This window comes from Clinocottus analis, unplaced genomic scaffold, assembly GCF_023055335.1.
Source record: "Clinocottus analis isolate CAN_PGR_092001 unplaced genomic scaffold, fCliAna1.0.p SCAF_4, whole genome shotgun sequence".
NCBI lineage: Eukaryota > Metazoa > Chordata > Actinopteri > Perciformes > Cottidae > Clinocottus > Clinocottus analis.
Genome location: NW_027176153.1, coordinates 19,032,466 through 19,049,969, shown reverse-complemented (window position 1 = coordinate 19,049,969; position 17,504 = coordinate 19,032,466). Strand labels below are relative to the sequence as shown.

Genomic DNA, 17,504 nt, shown 5'->3' with positions numbered 1-17,504 from the left:
ATACACATTCTATTTTATTTTTCTTCTGGTATCATTGCTGCGAATACGTGTGTACATTTAAGTACATTTTGTAATGCATATAATGTAATTGTTACTGAGTATTTCTCCACTGTGCTATTGGCACTTTTACTCAGATTAAATCTAATCTGAGTATTTCCTCCACCCCTAGTTATGATTAATCTATTATCAAAAGAGTTGATTTTCTCTCAATCAAATTATCTATATTTTCTTTTCTGTTATTTTGGAGTGAAATGTAAAGTGTGAATAATCCTAATTACTAATATAGTAGTATTTTAAACAATGTGTACTTCCATTTTTATGTTATGGCTACAACATTATGTCATATTTCATTCTAACTTAAACTAATTAATATGTTCATTCATATGGAACCTGTGAAAATGAATATTAAGGTCACAATAGAGACATAGTGTGCATCAGTATCTTGTTCTTCTATCAAAATTCAGATTTGTCTTCCTGGTGAATCAGACAAACGCTAAAATGTCACTTCCCATCCTGCAGTCCTCTCGTCACAGCCTTCTGTGAAGCGCGTTGGTTTCACCGGAGGGACCGCGGCTCCTCCCGGCCCCCCATCTCTTATAGATGAGGTCCATATGCGGCCTCCGTATGGGAGCTGGCAGGGTCGGCGAGGAGCCGTGACGTCAGCGCCGCGCGGCCTGTGAACCGGGACGCGGCGACGCGGCGCCCCGACGGCTGCCAAGATACACAAGGCAGGGGCAGACAGCACCAAAAACCTGTCACTATGGTGATGCCAGGCGGACAAGAGCGCAGATAGATTGACAGACACACACAGAGACACACACACACAGAGACAGACACACACACACACAGAGTGAGCAAGGAGCCTGTTGTGTCAGCGACAGTGGGGATGAAATAAGATGAGAACTGGAAGGTGAGAGGGAAGTGAGACAAGATGATGAGATAGTGGAGTTTAGTTTAAGGCAGTTTAAGAAGACGCGGGGACGAGATCACAGATAATGATAAATGATGCCTGTTGCCTGAAGGGAAATGTAGCTGGGGAAACCTATAGGTGTAAAAGAAACACTAAGTATGAAAAGGGGAGAGAGGGAGCGAAGTGAAGGGAGTTGTCAGTGTGATGGAGGAGAGGAAGCGTTGTAGCTCGAAGGAACAAAGACGAAGAGGGAAAATGAGGTAAAACTGCAGCAGTTGGACTGGGAAAGCGAGGGAGGGGAGGGCGTACAAGATGGAGATGAGTGTAGGAGACTGTACGGAGAGCATGGAGACGTTGAAATGGGGTTGTGGAGGAGGCTTAAAGCAATTAGCCTCACGGGTCAGGCATAATTCATCAGGCAAAACCAAAAGAAGCGCTAAGGAGGAGAACATGTGATTAGAATATAACTTGGAGAGGGATGCAACATTTCTTTTTGAATTTTTCTTGGAAAGCAAGGATTAGTGAGATCCCTAGAACTGTATTTCAGTTCAACTACTCGTGAGAAAATGTGAGGTTTTCTTCAAGTTTATGGCTTTTGTGTGTTCCGTACACAAAAAACAACCCGAAAAAAACATGCTTGATGTTGCTCTGCAACCCTGTAGCACACACGCTCACACACTCAAAGACACACGTACTGTACAGTGATAAGTCCTCGCCAAAGGATTTAGAAGTTTAAGCCTCCTTTAAAATAAATTAAGACTTGGAGCACATTTAAGTCCACCGGCTGACTGCACTGAACCAATAATGCGTAAAATCTCAACGCAGTCGGAGAGAAGAGAAACTGTTAGAGAGATTATCAGAATCTCAAACGGCTTTATTGCCAAGTAGGTTGGCACATGCAAGTAATTTGTCTTGGTGATTTGCTGCATGACAATAAACACAGCGGGCCATAAGTTATGCCAAAAGATATGATTAAGAATAGTACAATTTGAAAATGTGAACAGTATAAATGTAAAAATATTTGTTTTCAGAAGTGGAAGAGCACTTTTGGGCAGGAAGGTGCAGGGGGGAAAAGCGTCTCGCTGTTGTCCAAAAGGCCTGCAGCACAATGTATTTTAACCACTTATAACAAAGGCCCACTTAAAGTAATCAATACATCCGTTTAAGTGTGCGATATATGAATAGTTTCACCTCTTTATGTCGCCGTCAGACGGCCATTTCCGATAAGAGGGCAGAACCGAAAATGACAGACTCTTTTGACAGAACACTATGTTTAAATTTCACTTTCAGTTCAGTTCCAATGTTGAAAAATATTCTAAATATAGTGTACACTGGAAGTGAAATGTATCTTTTAGGTGGCTAAAATAGTTGCTGCAGCAGCACACGGCTTTTCCTGTAACTCGTGTCCAATGAGCAGCTCGTAGACGACCCTCTGCACTCGTCACTTCAATGTAACGTTGAGTCGCACGATCCCTTCACAGCGAGCTCCACGACGAGCTGCCCTTTTTCTCCACTGATCATTTATGTTGTGGGCTATCTCTTGCATACACATAGTAATGATGAGAGCTGTGCTCGATAGAAATTGACAATGTCAGAGAGAAGAACCCGCGTGTTGGAAAAGCTGTCACATGACAAACAGTCGCATGCTGTGAACCACGGACCAGAGCGCTACACAAACACACACAGCACGCCAGAGAGAGCGCTATCATCGACCCTGTTCGCGGCCGACATCATCAGCGTGGATGCGCGTGTCGCCATCGGAGGTTTTGCAGCCACCCAGCCGTCAGTTTGCACGCCTTGGATATTGAATTAAAACGGTTAGCGGCGTCAAAATGGCCGGTCCCTGCATGTTCTCTCGTCAGAAATCGATACGGCGAAAGCAGCCTTGAGTTTTTCCAGAAAGCCGGCGTTCACAGGCGACTTTTAGCCAAACGTGTTTGTGTTTGCCGTGCAACAGAAACACAGATGGGGATGTTGTTTAAACATTGATTGAAGGCTTTTTTTTTTTTTACAAGGACATGGTTCTGCTGTCACCAATGCATTCGGGCTGAGAGTCACCAGCGGACACCGGCGGGCATCTGTTGCTGCGGGGCTCGTCCATGCTCGTCAAGTACCAAAATACCAACGGAGCGTCAGTGCGGTCGGCGCTCCACGCCGTTTTGTACCAACGATTCTCCATTTGCCTTTTCCAACTAAAAACACATTTTCAGCAGCACTGACGGCGATGCTGGACGATAATGTCTCTCCATATGGTCAAGCACGCCATTTGATTATTCTTGGAATTCATTGTTGTTTCAGAGTTTGCTCACGAATAATCTAATTTGAATATATTCTTTGGAAGTATGAACAGCTTTTAAGAACATCTGCCAGTTTTTGTGTGCGTGTGACTAGGAAACTATTTCTTTTTGGAGTGAAAGACTTCATTAGTCCTTTTCCTGATGGACTGAAACAGCGGGGAGTTGTATTTCCATAGCCAGCTGGCTTCAGGTTGCACTTCCACAATATTTAAAACCGCATTATTATGGTACTTATTGTCCATCATTTGGAAAATTCCGTCGCGTTGCCTGAGGCTAAACGAAAACGGAAATGGCAGAAAATGAAACACATGCCCGTCCACTCACACGCAGTCTTCACCAGCATCGACCTGCGTCTTCACATTGCGACTTGACCGTAACCCTTAAAGATACGGTAAAGTACACTTACTGTCTAACATCAGTCCGCTGGATGTTTACAGTGCGGACAGAAGATGTGCCACATTTCATTCATCATCATGCCGGTGACTGTCGAGTGAGGATTTAGGCGACTGCAAAGAGAGTTGTGGGAAGGTGAGAGGAAGAGGAACGCTGTTTAAAATTCCAAACAGGTAGGAACGAGGCTTCAGGAGGGTAGTGGAACAGCATGCATGCACATGCACACACACACAGACACCACACACGCACACACACACAGATGTGAGACATGGGGAGAGAGAAAAGAGGCAACCCATATGCAGAAAATACTGTCGCAATTTGGACTCTGAAGCTGAGTTGGGGAAGGTTAAGAGGTGACCTCAACTATGTACTCACAGTCCAGTGTCGGCATATTTGCACTCGCATGGATTAATATATATATATATATATATATATATATATATATATATATATATATATATATATATATATATATATATATATATATATAATTTATGAAACTATTCAAAAGCAAAGGGAAATTACACAGACTTATTCTAGAAGGAGACAAATAAAGGAAGACGGACAAAGGTGTGGGGAACAATTAGTTTGTCATACTTTTATAAATCCCCCATATGCTCCTGTCTCATTTAACCATCACCCTCTGCCTCCGTTTGTGCTTGTGAAACGTACCTCACCCATCATCCAACGCAAAATCAATACAACATGATTGAGCAGATAAAGCAACAAAAAAAAAAACGGGGGCAGTCGTACAAACGGTGGCTGGAAAGCCTCAAGGGACGAACGACAAAGTTGCTGTCTGGAAAAACAAAAAACCCTCAAAGGGCGAGGAATGAGTGCGAGGGAGTGGGGGGGGGGGGGATGCTGCCTGGCATTGTGTGTTTACCGTCTGTGTGGAAGTGTGCACAGACCGAGTGTTACCGAGCGAGAGCTCCGGCGACTGAGGAACAGATGAGACTGTATAAACACACGTGACCCTGCTAGCGCTGTCAGCTGTCCCAGTTACCGGCTGGGCCATGTGTGTGCACATGCACACGCGTGTAGGTGGGTAAAAGACTCATGTTCCAGATGCACGGCGCCCCTTAGCCACATGCAAACACACACACACACACACACACACACACACAGACAGGAAACATTCCACACTGTCTAGAGGACGGGCATGAATCCCATTCCCGCTCCATTTTTGTTGATTTCCGTGCGGCTCAATGTGGCAACGCCTGAGGCAAAAGCGACACGTGCTGACCCCAAAAACGTAGGTCCTCGCTCGCTCACACGGCAACACGCCGCACAGCCTCGTGTTTTGGTTTGGCCCTGCGAAAAAAGCCAGAGTTGAATACAATTCACGCGATTCAGGGCATTGATGTAGCAGCAAACAACTATCTGCTGTAAAGATACAGAGGAGTAAAGTCTCCCTGAGCACAGAACGAAGACGCTCTCCCTCCGTGTGTGTTGTAATCCGAGCTTCCCTTTGGTTTGTTGACTTGGGGCATGCTAGTGCATGTGAGCGTCCCCCACTGGCAAGCTAACGCCCGCCGCTCTGCACTGCTCTCACACGCAGTGACCGCTGGAAGCATAGCGCCCGCCTTCCAGTTCCCCCTCAGCCGAGTACTGTTCGCTCTGTCAGCACTTTCGCCATGCTTTGCATCGTTGGCAGTGTTAGCGCCGTTAGCTGCAAGCCGCGGGCTCAGTCGTAACCCCGCTGAGAGCCGTCGCCATGTTGAGAGCCAATATGAATGCTTCCGATGCTGTGAACGCCCGTAAGTATACGTTTATTAATTGCAAAGCTACTAAGCGAGCACGGAGCAAATCCAAGCTGTAATCAGTCGAGGTTTGAGAGCACGCAGGAACAGATTTGGGAACGCGAGCCAAGTCTTGAAGCTCAACATTCAATTTTTTCAACATGTGCTCTCATAATTTACTCCAGCAGCTTTGGCACAGTCGAGGTTTTTAGGAGAACACGGTTTCTAAATGTTGTTGTAATGGTTGAATTATCGGGATGCCCTGCAAAGGGAAGCCAACTTCCAAAACTGAAAGTGTGCAACAGGATATCGAGCAAACAAAGCTCTGCTTCTTCATTTCTTGCAGCATTTCTCTTGCAGACGACACTCAAATATGTCCCTGCGTATTCTCAGAACTTGCTCTGTGCTTCTAAATCCGGCGCTCACTCAAATCTTTACTTGAAGACTGATTTCCATTTCAATTTGTTTTGTGCCCTTTCAATTGTTTTGCTAATAATGAACTTCCACACACAAGCACGCTTAGTCTCATTTCATTGTTTTTTTTCTCTCCCTCCTATTGTTTGGCAATTTTCGCCTCTACCTCAATTTTCCACCAAGGAGTATTTTTTGCTTTTTGCAGAGCTATTACTAAATAAGAATTTGTTCTGAACGACCTCGTCTGATTAAAACTTGCATACACTAAGTGACAGAAAGCTGGATATTTAATGAGTCAGGGAGGGGAGGGGGGCATTTAATGAGGGGTGATGCTGGATGAAAATATACCCACTAACATCTCCTTATTTCTATTTTTCCTCCCATACAGTCATTTAGTCTCTCTCATTTATCTCCCTGTTGTCTATAGCCTCTTTCACCTATCCCTTCTCATTTAGGCGACTGCTCTGATTTGCATTTGCTGGCTCTGATGGACACTGATAGGGCGCTGCTCTCCACACACAGACACACACAGAAACACACACACTTTTCCCTCCATTATTCGGCTTCGCTCTACTGTAAATCACAGCACTCTGCTCGACATTGCCTCTCCGTCTGTCTCTCTTTCTCTCACTTCCTTTAACCATTTTGTCTTCACTCCCTCCGTCTGCTTCTCATTCCCTTGCCTCCTTGCCTCCGATCCCTCCAGATGTTTCCACCCCTGCTACATTCTGCCCTCCATTGGTCCACACCTGCTCCGTTGCTCACCTCTCACACTCCCCCATCGTCTGCTCGCTCACAAATAGCCGTGAGGTCACCAAACGTCTTAGATCTCCATCCAGTACGCCTTGCTGGGAGAGCAGCTGCTGCCCAATGCGCTCATATGAGACAATCAATGGAAATAAAACGGAGGGACGGCAATACATCCAAGAGATTACACCGACACACACGTTTACAAATACAAAGGCACACGCACAGTCCTGCTAATTGTTGGCTATTAGTCTGCAAGTCTGGAATTGCATGTCTTATTAAATACAGAATTTCCAATGAGCTTCGTTAAATAAGAAAGTACTCCCCTTTTAATGAAGCTAATTTATATGGAAATTACACATAATACTGACGATTCAGCGCGAGATTTATCCTCGTTGGATGAAGGGGAGGAATTAAAGAAGAAAAGAGTGGGATAGTGATTTTTCTCTCCCTCCCTCCCCTTCGCCTTAGCTGGCCACTGCTGTTTCTGCAAGTTTGCTTTTGAAGCACACACTCAGTGGGTTCAGGTCATGTATGTTCGGGTTCGATACAACAATCCAGTGTGTGTGTGTGTGTGTGTGTGTGTGTGTGTGATGGAGAGCGTGTGTGTGAACTCCTGTCCTTGTGCTGACCCTGCAGCGCTCCAGCCCGCCTCTCTGGTTCCCACTGATCCATCATGCTGTCTGATGGCCCAGAGAAAAGCCATTACTCTGAAACAACACAACACATTAGCAGTGAGCTGCAGGTGTCTCTCCTCCTCCTCCGTGCCGTGCGCGTACTTCCACCATCCACTGGATGCAGATGTCACGTTTACGGCTCACCAGTCCAATTGCACAGCGGCGGAGTCGAGGTGGAGGTCTGACACACACTCCCATGTTTGGATAAACACGCAGTGCAACCCGTCAGCGGCTTCATTTGGTTGGTTGACTTCCCACTGAAAGTCTGTTTGAGAGTGTCGAGCTGCACACTGTGCGATAAGACAATGTTTCTGTCGTTCTCACTCTGACTGGTGATTTATTAATGCAGGTCTGTATGCAGCTATAACCCCTGCAGACTGCTTCTGTCCCTCAGGCAATAAAGCTCAGCGTTGCCCCCTGGTGGTAATTAGCCGAGACGTAAGATTTTGGCCAATATTTCCTCATGTCTCTTGACACCGGGCCCCAGCGGGCAGAATATGTTTGGGAAAAATGTTTAAAATCCAGCGGGTGAAGGTGTGAAGGTAACAAGCAGGAGGTGAGCGAGAGCAAAGCTTCAGGAAACAATAACTGGTGCAACATCTCGGCTTCTGTCAATGACATTTTAACGGCTGGTTCACCTCAGGAGTGGATAATTATCTACAGCTCTTAGTTTACTATGTGCACTTTGACACGCCAATGTTTTTTTAATATGGAGTTTCCATGGAGACAGTTCTTTACCTGTGGGCAGTATGTTAAAATGAAACACAACAACCACATGTTCAAGTGTGTGATGAATAAAAGCTTTATTCTCAACATGAAATTTAAAAAAATAGTGACAAAGGGAAATGATCAGAACTCACGAGATTTTGCATAAATATATATATTTACCATCAGAGCAGTTTAGAGGCAACATAATTTTAAAAAGGAAATCTATCGCGACGTCTATAAACAAGCAGCGAAATGAAAGCAAATCAAGGACGGTGCAGAGTGAATTAATAGAATAGAATAAACGTGTCTCTTTCTTTCTTTAAAGTGATCTCATGGTCAAAAGCATTACAGATTGTTGCCACCTAGAGGTTGCTCATACAGTCTCTTTTTTTGTTTTTGTTTTCAACAATTAAAAAAAATGCACAAAATCGAGAGACTATTTGTTTGTAATGCATTGAGAAACAGCCCGAGTGAGCCGAGTCGTGGTGCTTTGACATTATTCAAATTATGCAAAAAGAAGTGCGTTCCTGTGGGATCATAACAGGCTATTGTGAGCCGAGAACTGCAGGGCGGCTCACGTTTCACAGACGAAACACATCTTGTTTGTTGTTCCGTTGTGACGTCCGATGAGCAAGAACAAAAAAAAAAAGTTGTTTCTCTCTGCAAAATGTTTCGTTCTATAATTCCACAAAAAAATCTCTCGCAGGCCTGGAACTAATAAAACACCTCACTGACCATTTGCTCCTGATTATATATTCAAACTGATGCGTTGGGTGACCGGTGCCGAGGTGACGGTGTACTTCACGGCCATCAGACATGTAGTAGTGGAAGCTGCAGACCTGCAGCTCCGTGTCGTACAGTTGGGTTCACGCGGCTCTAATGAGGCCGTAAAGCCCAACAAACCCTTAGGTTTAATAAATGTTTACACTCATAAAACAATGTATATTCACGCTAACAGTTCAGCAAGCTTCATTCTTATATATATAAAAAAAATCAATTCACATCAATATGGATGCAAAACAAATAATCACAGGCGTGTACTGAACGACAGTGAATTCAAACAGGTTCCGCTCTATAAAAATAGCTTAAAAATCTGACATTTTAGTACAGTGTAGGGTTAAATCAGTCGTTTTTTTTGTCTTCTTCCTTACTCTTCTACATCTGAGACAGTTTAATAACAAGCTGGTACATGCGTCCTCTGCTCCTCCTTCCCTCCTATGACAATACACAGACGTTGGGCTTTAAAAGACCACCAATAGTCTGGATAAGGAGCTAGAAAGTCTTCATCTCGCAACCCTGCTCGGGACCACGACTCCAGACAAGTCTTCTCCGCAGAGCTTCACATGCACAGTGGGTTAGTGGCGGAGCAGGTCTCCCGGGTCCAGGAGAGGAGAGCGTGTGGTCGACAGTACGACGCGTGCGCTCCAGAGCAATGTCAGGATCATTGAAAAGGGGCGGCAGGAAGGACCGAACACAAATCACAGAATCTCTCTCGCACAGGTCACCCGAGGGGCAGAGACACTGAACACAGAAGCATTTAGTAACCCAGAAAACATGAACACCAGTCCACCACTCGAGTGCGTCGCACACAGAAAGCGTGTTGGGGAAACGGAGACGGGGCCCAACCCGAAGTCAACTCAAGGAGGCGACGGCGAAACACGACCGACGGGGGGGGGGGGGGGGGGGGGCGGAGTCACGGAGCAGATTGTCACGTTTCACGCTCTGCACACAGGGCGATAATTATTTTACGAGACAGGCAATAAACACCGTTGTCATCACCATCATCATCATCATTCACGCCCAGTTAATTCACATACACAGCAGGCAGACAATACTGCACGCACACACACACACACGCCTCCCGTTGCACCATGGGATGTAACTCATAGTTTAAGTAGTGGATAGCTTGTCCCCTGATACGCGAGAGTCAAAAAAAACAAAACGGAGCGCAACACAAGCAGAACGAGTGATACAAACCACGGACATCATAAGGACACTTGAAGGAAGATTGTATTGTTTGGAGTAACTAAACGCAGTTGCTATGTACCGCCGTGTTTGCTGGTTATAGCTCCTTTAAAGCATAGAAAATAATAACTTTGTCGTATATGGCAAAAAATAAATAACTCAAACCGCTCGCGGCAGTTGTAAAAAGGCCACTGAATGTGTGTGTGTGTGTGTATATGTACGCGTAAGTGTGTATTTGCGTGAGAGATGCAAACTCAACAGCACAGCACTGAACTAGCCGCAGAGTCTTGAACCGTGACATTAAGTTAGAAAAGACCGGATCGCAGCCTCAAACACAGTTTCTTGCCCAAGTTTTCCAATCATGCCATTAGAAAGGGTCGACTGTACGCACATACAGTACAGCATCACGGGTTACAGTGCAGCTTCCTCTTGGTGAGCCGAGCCCACCCCGTTCACACAGGGGGACGCAGACTACCAGGCTCGGGATGAAAGCAAACAAAAGAAGTTCAGAAAAGCGCCTCAATCCTGTAACGTGTTGGATTTCAAAGGCAGCGGCTGTCAAATGAATGGCAGTAAATCATCCGGGAGTGGCGTACACGCTTCAGTTTTCCTCCAGAGCAATACATTTAGGATCTTTTCCTGACGACAGCAGAATGTCAAAGGGGCCTGTTTTTACGGAAAACGGCCCAAAACGTGAACCGACGCCCCGCGCGGCCTCTCTTTCTCATCGCATTTGCCCTGAAGTGAAAAATTCGCTTTGTGAGTTACGGCGACGTTTAGCCGATTTTCAATGTCAAATTAGTGACGTTTAAAAACACCCGGCGAGCGATCGTAGTTTTACAGGAAAGGACACTTTGAAGTCTCTCTTGTTGAAGCGTCGGCACTGTCCCGCCAACGTCCCGTCGACAAAGAACCCCAAATGAGTAATAAACACTTCTAGCAGACGGTAACACTGAACTTCTTTTTTTTTTTTTAAAAAGGAGTTTCAACCTCAAACAAAAAAAAAGGGACAGTTGTAAGGTTTCTTAGTGCACTTAAACATTTGTTTTCCGAGAGCAGTAGACAGAATTTGAAGTTGCGTAAAGACATAATTGTCAGAACTCCCTCACTCCGCGTTTCCTTCCTCGCCTCAACTCGTCCGTCTCTATGAAGCTTTGGCTTTTCTCGCCCGTGGTGATGTTTTATCTTCGGGCTTCACAACTCCGTTGGCAGCGCCTCCTGACAAGACAAGCGAGTAAAAAAAATAATAAATCATTCCCGATGAGGAGCAAATTTCCCATGTGAGATGTTCGATGAAGAGAAAATCTGGAAAACGTTCCCATTCTGTGTGTGTGATTGAGCTCCTGAGGAGCACTCACCCCTCGCAGGCTCCCGTTTGTGCGGCTTGCTCTTCGGGCTCGCCGCCTTCTTCTTGGAGGCCTGGTTCTGGCTGTGCTCCCTCCACTTCTTCAACTGGAAGTTGATGAATTTCCACATCATCCAAGCCTGCGTCAGGCAGATAGCTGCCAGACAAGTCATCCTGAGGGGCGGGGCAGGGGAGGAGAGGAGAGGAGGAGGAGGAGGCGTTTTAAAAAGCACAAAAGATAAAGTGCTTTAACTTGAGAGGGGAAAAAAACACACCTTTGGCCACTCGGCTGTTTTAAAAGTTAAATGTATGTTGTAAATCAGCTAGGTACGAGACTTTAATGGCACTTCCTGTTAATCGCCATCTGGACTCACCTTATGGTGAGCACGTTGAAGTTGCCTTCCGCGAGGGAGAAGCCCTGGTTTCCTGTCCGGGGCAGCCCGAAGCCGAACGTCAGTACCGAGAGGGTGAGGGTGAGGAGGCGGGCGATGACGAAGAGGAGCGCCCACAGAGTGAAACTGGAAGGAGAACATAAAAAAGTTATTATATATAGTATTCAATCTAAGGAGCCGGATTGGACCGCCGGTCGCACTGTGGAATCTTCACAGTGACGGAGTAAGAAGAATCCTGCTTCATCCATAAACAACAACACGGCTATTTCATCATAAAATAATAAGCTTAATCAGAGCACTCATATGAGAACTTATTACTATCAGAGCGCTAGATAGATATACACACACACACACACACATCCCAAAAAAGATCAAATCAAAAAATTCAGAAAAAGGAGCACTTGTCAGGCGACTGAAGGCAATACCCTTTCTGCTTGTTCTCGTCACTGAAGTAGAAGAGGCGTGAAGCGTGGAACAGGAGCTCCACCAGGTAGTGAGGGACCAGCAGCACCAGGCCCAGACGATGGAGGCTGGACAGGTGAGACAGAAGAAGAGACAGAAGACATGAGGAACACGAGGAGACAACGCTGCTCACATGCTCTTCTCATAGAACATGGCTGAGATAAACGCTTGTATGGCAGCTCCCTGCATTACATTCCTTTCAGATCAAAATCACAGCACTGGCTTGGCTCAAAAGTCAAAATACAGTCTGACGCCTTGTGATTTTTAAATTCTCCAGAAGAGGAAAAGTCAGCTGGCTTTAAGTTTTAATTATCTTTATGAGCTTGTGTGAGGACAATAAAAGCAGAGTCAAATACTGAACTGCTCCACCACTTGTAGAAAAAACACATATAGATACCGTCGTACCTTAGTGTAAGGTACGATGAGTTATCAATCACATACATTTTTGGGGGGGGGTTTAAATATTCTGTGGATAAATTAGATGATTATGACAGATATACCTAGACTAAGCCTCTTTATCTCATCCTCAGAGGAGCTCACTTACTTTAAGACGTAGGCACCAGTGATGTGGACAACGTAAAGGCAGATGTAGTAGAGCTGACGGGGGATGTCCTCCTGGGGAGCGGAAGCAAAGGGAGAGGTTTGTGTTGGTAAAAGTGTCAGTAACCACAAACAGCTGTGAAGAATATCAGGACGACAAATTACTTCTTCATGTCGTCTCTCAGTATTTTTAAAGTTGGAAGATTAAGTATTGACGTGGCCTGTAAATGTTATTCATTTTTATTTGATGAATAGTAAAACATTCTTGACACACACACACACACACACACACACACACACACACACACACACACACACACACACACACAATCCAACAAACCTCAATTCAAAGTGCTTTTTTCTTTCATTCTTGCTTGTGTGTAAGTACTGCAACAGGTGTGATTGTATAGGGCAGTGTCTCCCACTTTTTAAAAGTGACAAACCATCGCCACTCATTTTCACACACAAAAAAAAACACAATATCATCTATAAATGTGTAAAAAAAAAGACATTTAAAAAAAGATTACATTTCCGTATTGCATTTTTCGCGAACCTTACCTTGCGTACTTTTTGAAAGTACAGCTCAGGAAGTGCATGAAGCCAATAGGCAATTTGGCAAATGTAGAAGAACTTGACCTGAAAACTAGACACAGGACAAATTGTGCATCAGAAGAAAGTCTGGGTGTTATTTCACATACAATAGATCTTAACCCAAAACACCACCTCTTATTGAAATATGACTTTAAGCTTCGACTGCGAAATACAAATGTGATAGAAGATAATACGATGAACCTCAACAAACAAGTGAAAAATATGCTTTGAGTTTTTTGAAAAAAGGGCTGAAACTCAACACACTTCCCTAACACGAGTGCTGTGATGTGCAGGAGTCAGGACTTACACCATGTGAGTGTGTGGGTAACCTTCCCATAAGAAAGTAGGATTTGTCGCAAAGTCCTCCTGTCAGAGAAAAAGAGACACCGCGTGAGATGGAGCCTAATGCATGCTGGGACAGCGCGTCTCTGTGACCCCCCCCCCTCCCTGACCCTCGTACCGCCGTGAGGATGCTGCAGCCCCAGATGAAGGAGAACAGGTAGAACGCCGCCAGCTGTCCGGACTCATTGAACTTGCTGTGTTTGGTTTTTGACAGGTGCAACCTCCGGTTCATTTTCTGAAATCAAACAACATATTACAACATATTACCTTACAGAAGGGGAGGGGCATGAGGTTCCTTTGCTTTTTTAGTTACTCGTCTCTCATTTTTAAACATAAGCATATAAATTTACTTGATTTGTGGAGAAAAGCAGGTGAAGCGTACGACGCTGCTGGTTACTGAGTTACGTCTGCCACAGCTCTAGAAAAAGAGTTGTATTCAGCATAAACACAGCTGTGAACATTTCCCACACATGTTGTAATTGCTGTGCCTCGGCGTTAAAGGACGGGCTCACGTCTTCTCCAGCTCGTCTTCAGTCTGCGCGGCTCGGCGAGAAGAGCGAGCCGTCTGTTAATCGCAGGGTCGGTTCCACACTCCACGTCTCCGAGTGTCTCCGAGCCAAACACTGAACCCCAAATTGAATAATACACATTTTGTGCCAAGACTCTTGAACTGGGAGAGGATTTAAAAATAGATCTCTTACAAGCACCAAGGGCATAAGATGTAGACGTAGAGAGCATTGAGTTTGTAAAGAAATACCTCTTCCTCCATGGGGAGAAGGGGGGGTAATTCTAACGAAATGCAATGAATTGAGGAACCCTTAATTCTGCCAATAAATCCCCCGAAACTCGACACAAGAGTCCTTTAATGAACAGTGTGATGCAGAGGAATAATAAAAAGATAATTGTTCCAATGCTCACTTAATTGTTTTAAGACAGACGTGAAACACTGGGATTGTGTCCTTTAAGAAGGACAAATCTTTAAAAATAAAAAAAAAAATTATTGAATGTGGTCCATAAAAGGGATTTTATTTTTGGAATAAAAATATATAAAAATACTTCTTTCTATAAATGATATCCCACCGAGAGCTGACATCACAAACGATGTCAGGAGAAACGTGAGTGTGTGCCCGTGCAGCCCGGGGCGGGTTGAACCTGTTTATCTACAAACAGCTATCAGAAAACATAGTGACGGACCAGAACACTGAAAACGCATCAGCTGTTATTTGATGCTTTTGTCCGACAGGGTGCATGCTGGGAAAGCGGAGGCGGGTAGAGTCTTCAGCACAGTTCTTGTTTCCCTCATGCCGTGTTTAAACGCGTTTTTTTTTTAATGAAAAGATCAAAATAACGCGCCGCTGTGCACGAGCGGCAAAGCAGAGTGAGTCGATGTACTCACGTCGAGAATATATTCTTGTATCAAGGCATGAAGGATGACCGCGATGAGAAGGTAGAAAAACACAGTGGCCGCATCTTTAGGACCGTACTGGTAGAGGTTCACTGGGTCACTTTTCTCGTCTGCAACAAACAGAGAAGCACAAAAGCAAAAAAAAAACCAAACAGTTAATGTGAGTTATCTTAAGAAATCAGAGAGAGAGTGAGAGAGAGAGAGAGAGAGAGAGAGAGAGAGAGAGAGAGGGAGAGAGAGAGATAAACTTCCACTCACCAAGAACTTGTGTAACGTTGTACTGGACTGTGATGAACATGATGGCGAACTTAGCTGTGACCTGGAACACACAAAGAGAGAGACCGGGATGAGTGGACTGATACCTATTTTTCCCCCCCACAGGTGCACGCACGCACACACGCACACAAGCGCACACACACACACACACACACACACACACACACACACACACACACACACACACACACACACACACACACACACACACACTTTATGCAATTAGTGAGGCCTGCTGTGCCACTGCAAGATCCTGAATTCACTGAGTTTCACAACTGGAGTTTGGGAACCTCCATGGGGCCGGCTGCAGGGGCTCCCAGGGGTCTCTCTGTCTCTCAAAAATAAAAATGAAGACAAAAAAATGTGTATTTTAAGTTCAGTACCATGGCAACAATTACTCTACTAGTGTGCAATGAGTGTAGTAGGCATTGATGGCTCTGTACCGAGCTCACGTCTCACTCTTTAGCTTTACAGGTTAAAAAAAAAAAAAAAAAGGTGGACTGAGACAACTCTGATGTATTTTCACAGTATGTTCCAGTTCAAAAATTCAAAGCCAGCTGATCAAACGTGTGGCACGACTATCTGATAAGAGGCCACATGCATGTGGATGCATGCATTGATCTCCCACGCAGGCAATGCATCAGCAGACTGGTGGAATGACCTGTCAGCGGTGCCAGTGGGGCCGCCGCCTCCTTCTCCTCCTCCTCCTCCTCCTCTTCCTCCTCCTCCTCGCCATCTTCTTTGGCGATCAGTGAGACACATGAGAAGAGGGAGAGGGGAGGGGAGGGGGGAGAAGAGGGAGAGAAGGAGAGGGACACACACTCGCGCCCTGCCCCTAAAGTGCTGGGCTGTCATGTCGAGCTAACGACAGTTAGCGGCAGCTAACATCACTCGGCTAAAACAAACAAACACACACACGCAGCTACCCTTGGCCCCCCCAAAAAAAATCACACAGTACCTCGAACATCAGGCCAAGGAGGATGATCATGGCCAGGCACGACACCATGTCGGCGTGGTTCTGGATCACGAACTCGTGGCTCAGTACCGGAGGGCTCTTGTTCTTCTTGCGGAACCCCATGGTCTCAGCGACGCGGCTCTCTACTTTCTCAGGGCTCCCGGGGCTGCTCGCCCTCCCTCCCACCTCCACTTCCCCAACACCACCACCACCACCACCCACACCCCCTCCCCGTCAGTCAGTGAGTCTTTGCCGGGGTTGGAGCTCGCTGCACGGGCCGCCGTTGGCCGTCTGGGTGTTTGCCAAATGCCTCCGCGCGCACAGTGACCCCCCCTCCCGCTCCTCAAGAGCAGTTTGCATGAAGGTGCATCGCATCAAAAATCCAAACACTACGGCACAACACACACTTTTTTTCTTCTTGTTCTTCTTCTTGTTCTTCTTCTCTCTCCCTTTGCCTGGTAAAGTCAGATGACAGGCCTCTCCCACTTCATTCATGAACCGCCCAGTGTCGATGACGTAGCAGGAGAACCCGGGCCCGTGGTGCGTTCAGGGACTCCACGTAAGCGTCCACGTTTCCTAAATTAAAAACAAAGCAGTTTAGATGTCTGTTTTTCAGATTTTTAATGAATATACCTGGATTATTGAAATGTGAAAGTTCACGCCACTAAAGTACAATGTTTACCGAGATAGCGCATGCATTAGTAGCCATGTATGAGCTATTATTAATTATAGTTTTGTTTATCTGTCTTTTTATTCCATGCTCACAATGAACATGTTGCTGAATAAAACTGCTTCATAAAATCACAACTAACAATTTGACACCATTAGGAATAATGGGGTCTAATTAAACAGTTTTTAATCCCCTCTCTTTTGTATTATCATGTGAAATACACACATACACTACTTTTGCTCCACAGACAGGTCATGTAGGATATTTTAACAAAATGAAGAGATAGTTTGTGCAATGGAATAATGTATTTCACTTTTTTTTAATTTTTATAATTGCTAACTTCCATTGTTAAACAGAGAGCTTTCAGTTAATCTGTTTGTTTATTTATTTTCAATAGTTCCTTCATGCAACAATAACTCAAAAAGGTTTTTTACCTCTTAAGCATTTTTGTGTGTCTGTGTCCCAATAATTTTCGAAAAGGACTCCCTTACCTATCATTCAATGTAATGCAAACTGCTTACAAAATACAATTTAAAAAGCTGTGCTATCAATATAGCCTTTGTGGCTGTATACACTACCTACTTATACTGTAATGTCAATATAAATGGAATTATGTTTAGCTGGTCCATTACCATTTTAGTACGCTTCACTATATTATATTATTTTTTTCTAC

General features: G+C 45.0%; 1 protein-coding gene across 1 annotated transcript; it reads right to left on the bottom strand.

The window, feature by feature from the left end:
* Nucleotides 1-7,958: 7,958 nt before the first annotated feature.
* On the bottom strand, nucleotides 7,959-16,326 carry zgc:113278 (Translocating chain-associated membrane protein 1-like 1-like). The gene is made up of 11 exons (XM_068597958.1): nucleotides 16,165-16,326; nucleotides 15,189-15,249; nucleotides 14,922-15,040; nucleotides 13,644-13,760; nucleotides 13,491-13,549; nucleotides 13,151-13,235; nucleotides 12,597-12,667; nucleotides 12,016-12,120; nucleotides 11,573-11,716; nucleotides 11,212-11,372; nucleotides 7,959-11,071 (listed from the first exon to the last, which is right to left on the bottom strand). Exons 1-11 carry the CDS (start codon nucleotides 16,282-16,284, stop codon nucleotides 10,998-11,000), a joined length of 1,116 nt encoding a protein of 371 aa, XP_068454059.1. The 5' UTR covers nucleotides 16,285-16,326; the 3' UTR covers nucleotides 7,959-10,997.
* Nucleotides 16,327-17,504: the final 1,178 nt, after the last annotated feature.

Excerpts from the sequence above, each read along its gene's own strand:
- zgc:113278 (XM_068597958.1), bottom strand. The coding sequence starts at position 16,284 with ATGGGGTTCCGCAAGAAGAACAAGAGCCCTCCGGTACTGAGCCACGAG. Across the intron at positions 13,550-13,643 it reads GCTGCAGCATCCTCACGGCG|GAGGACTTTGCGACAAATCC; the intron begins GTACGAGGGTCA and ends TTTCTCTGACAG. Across the intron at positions 11,717-12,015 it reads GACGAGAACAAGCAGAAAGG|TTTCACTCTGTGGGCGCTCC; the intron begins GTATTGCCTTCA and ends TTCTCCTTCCAG.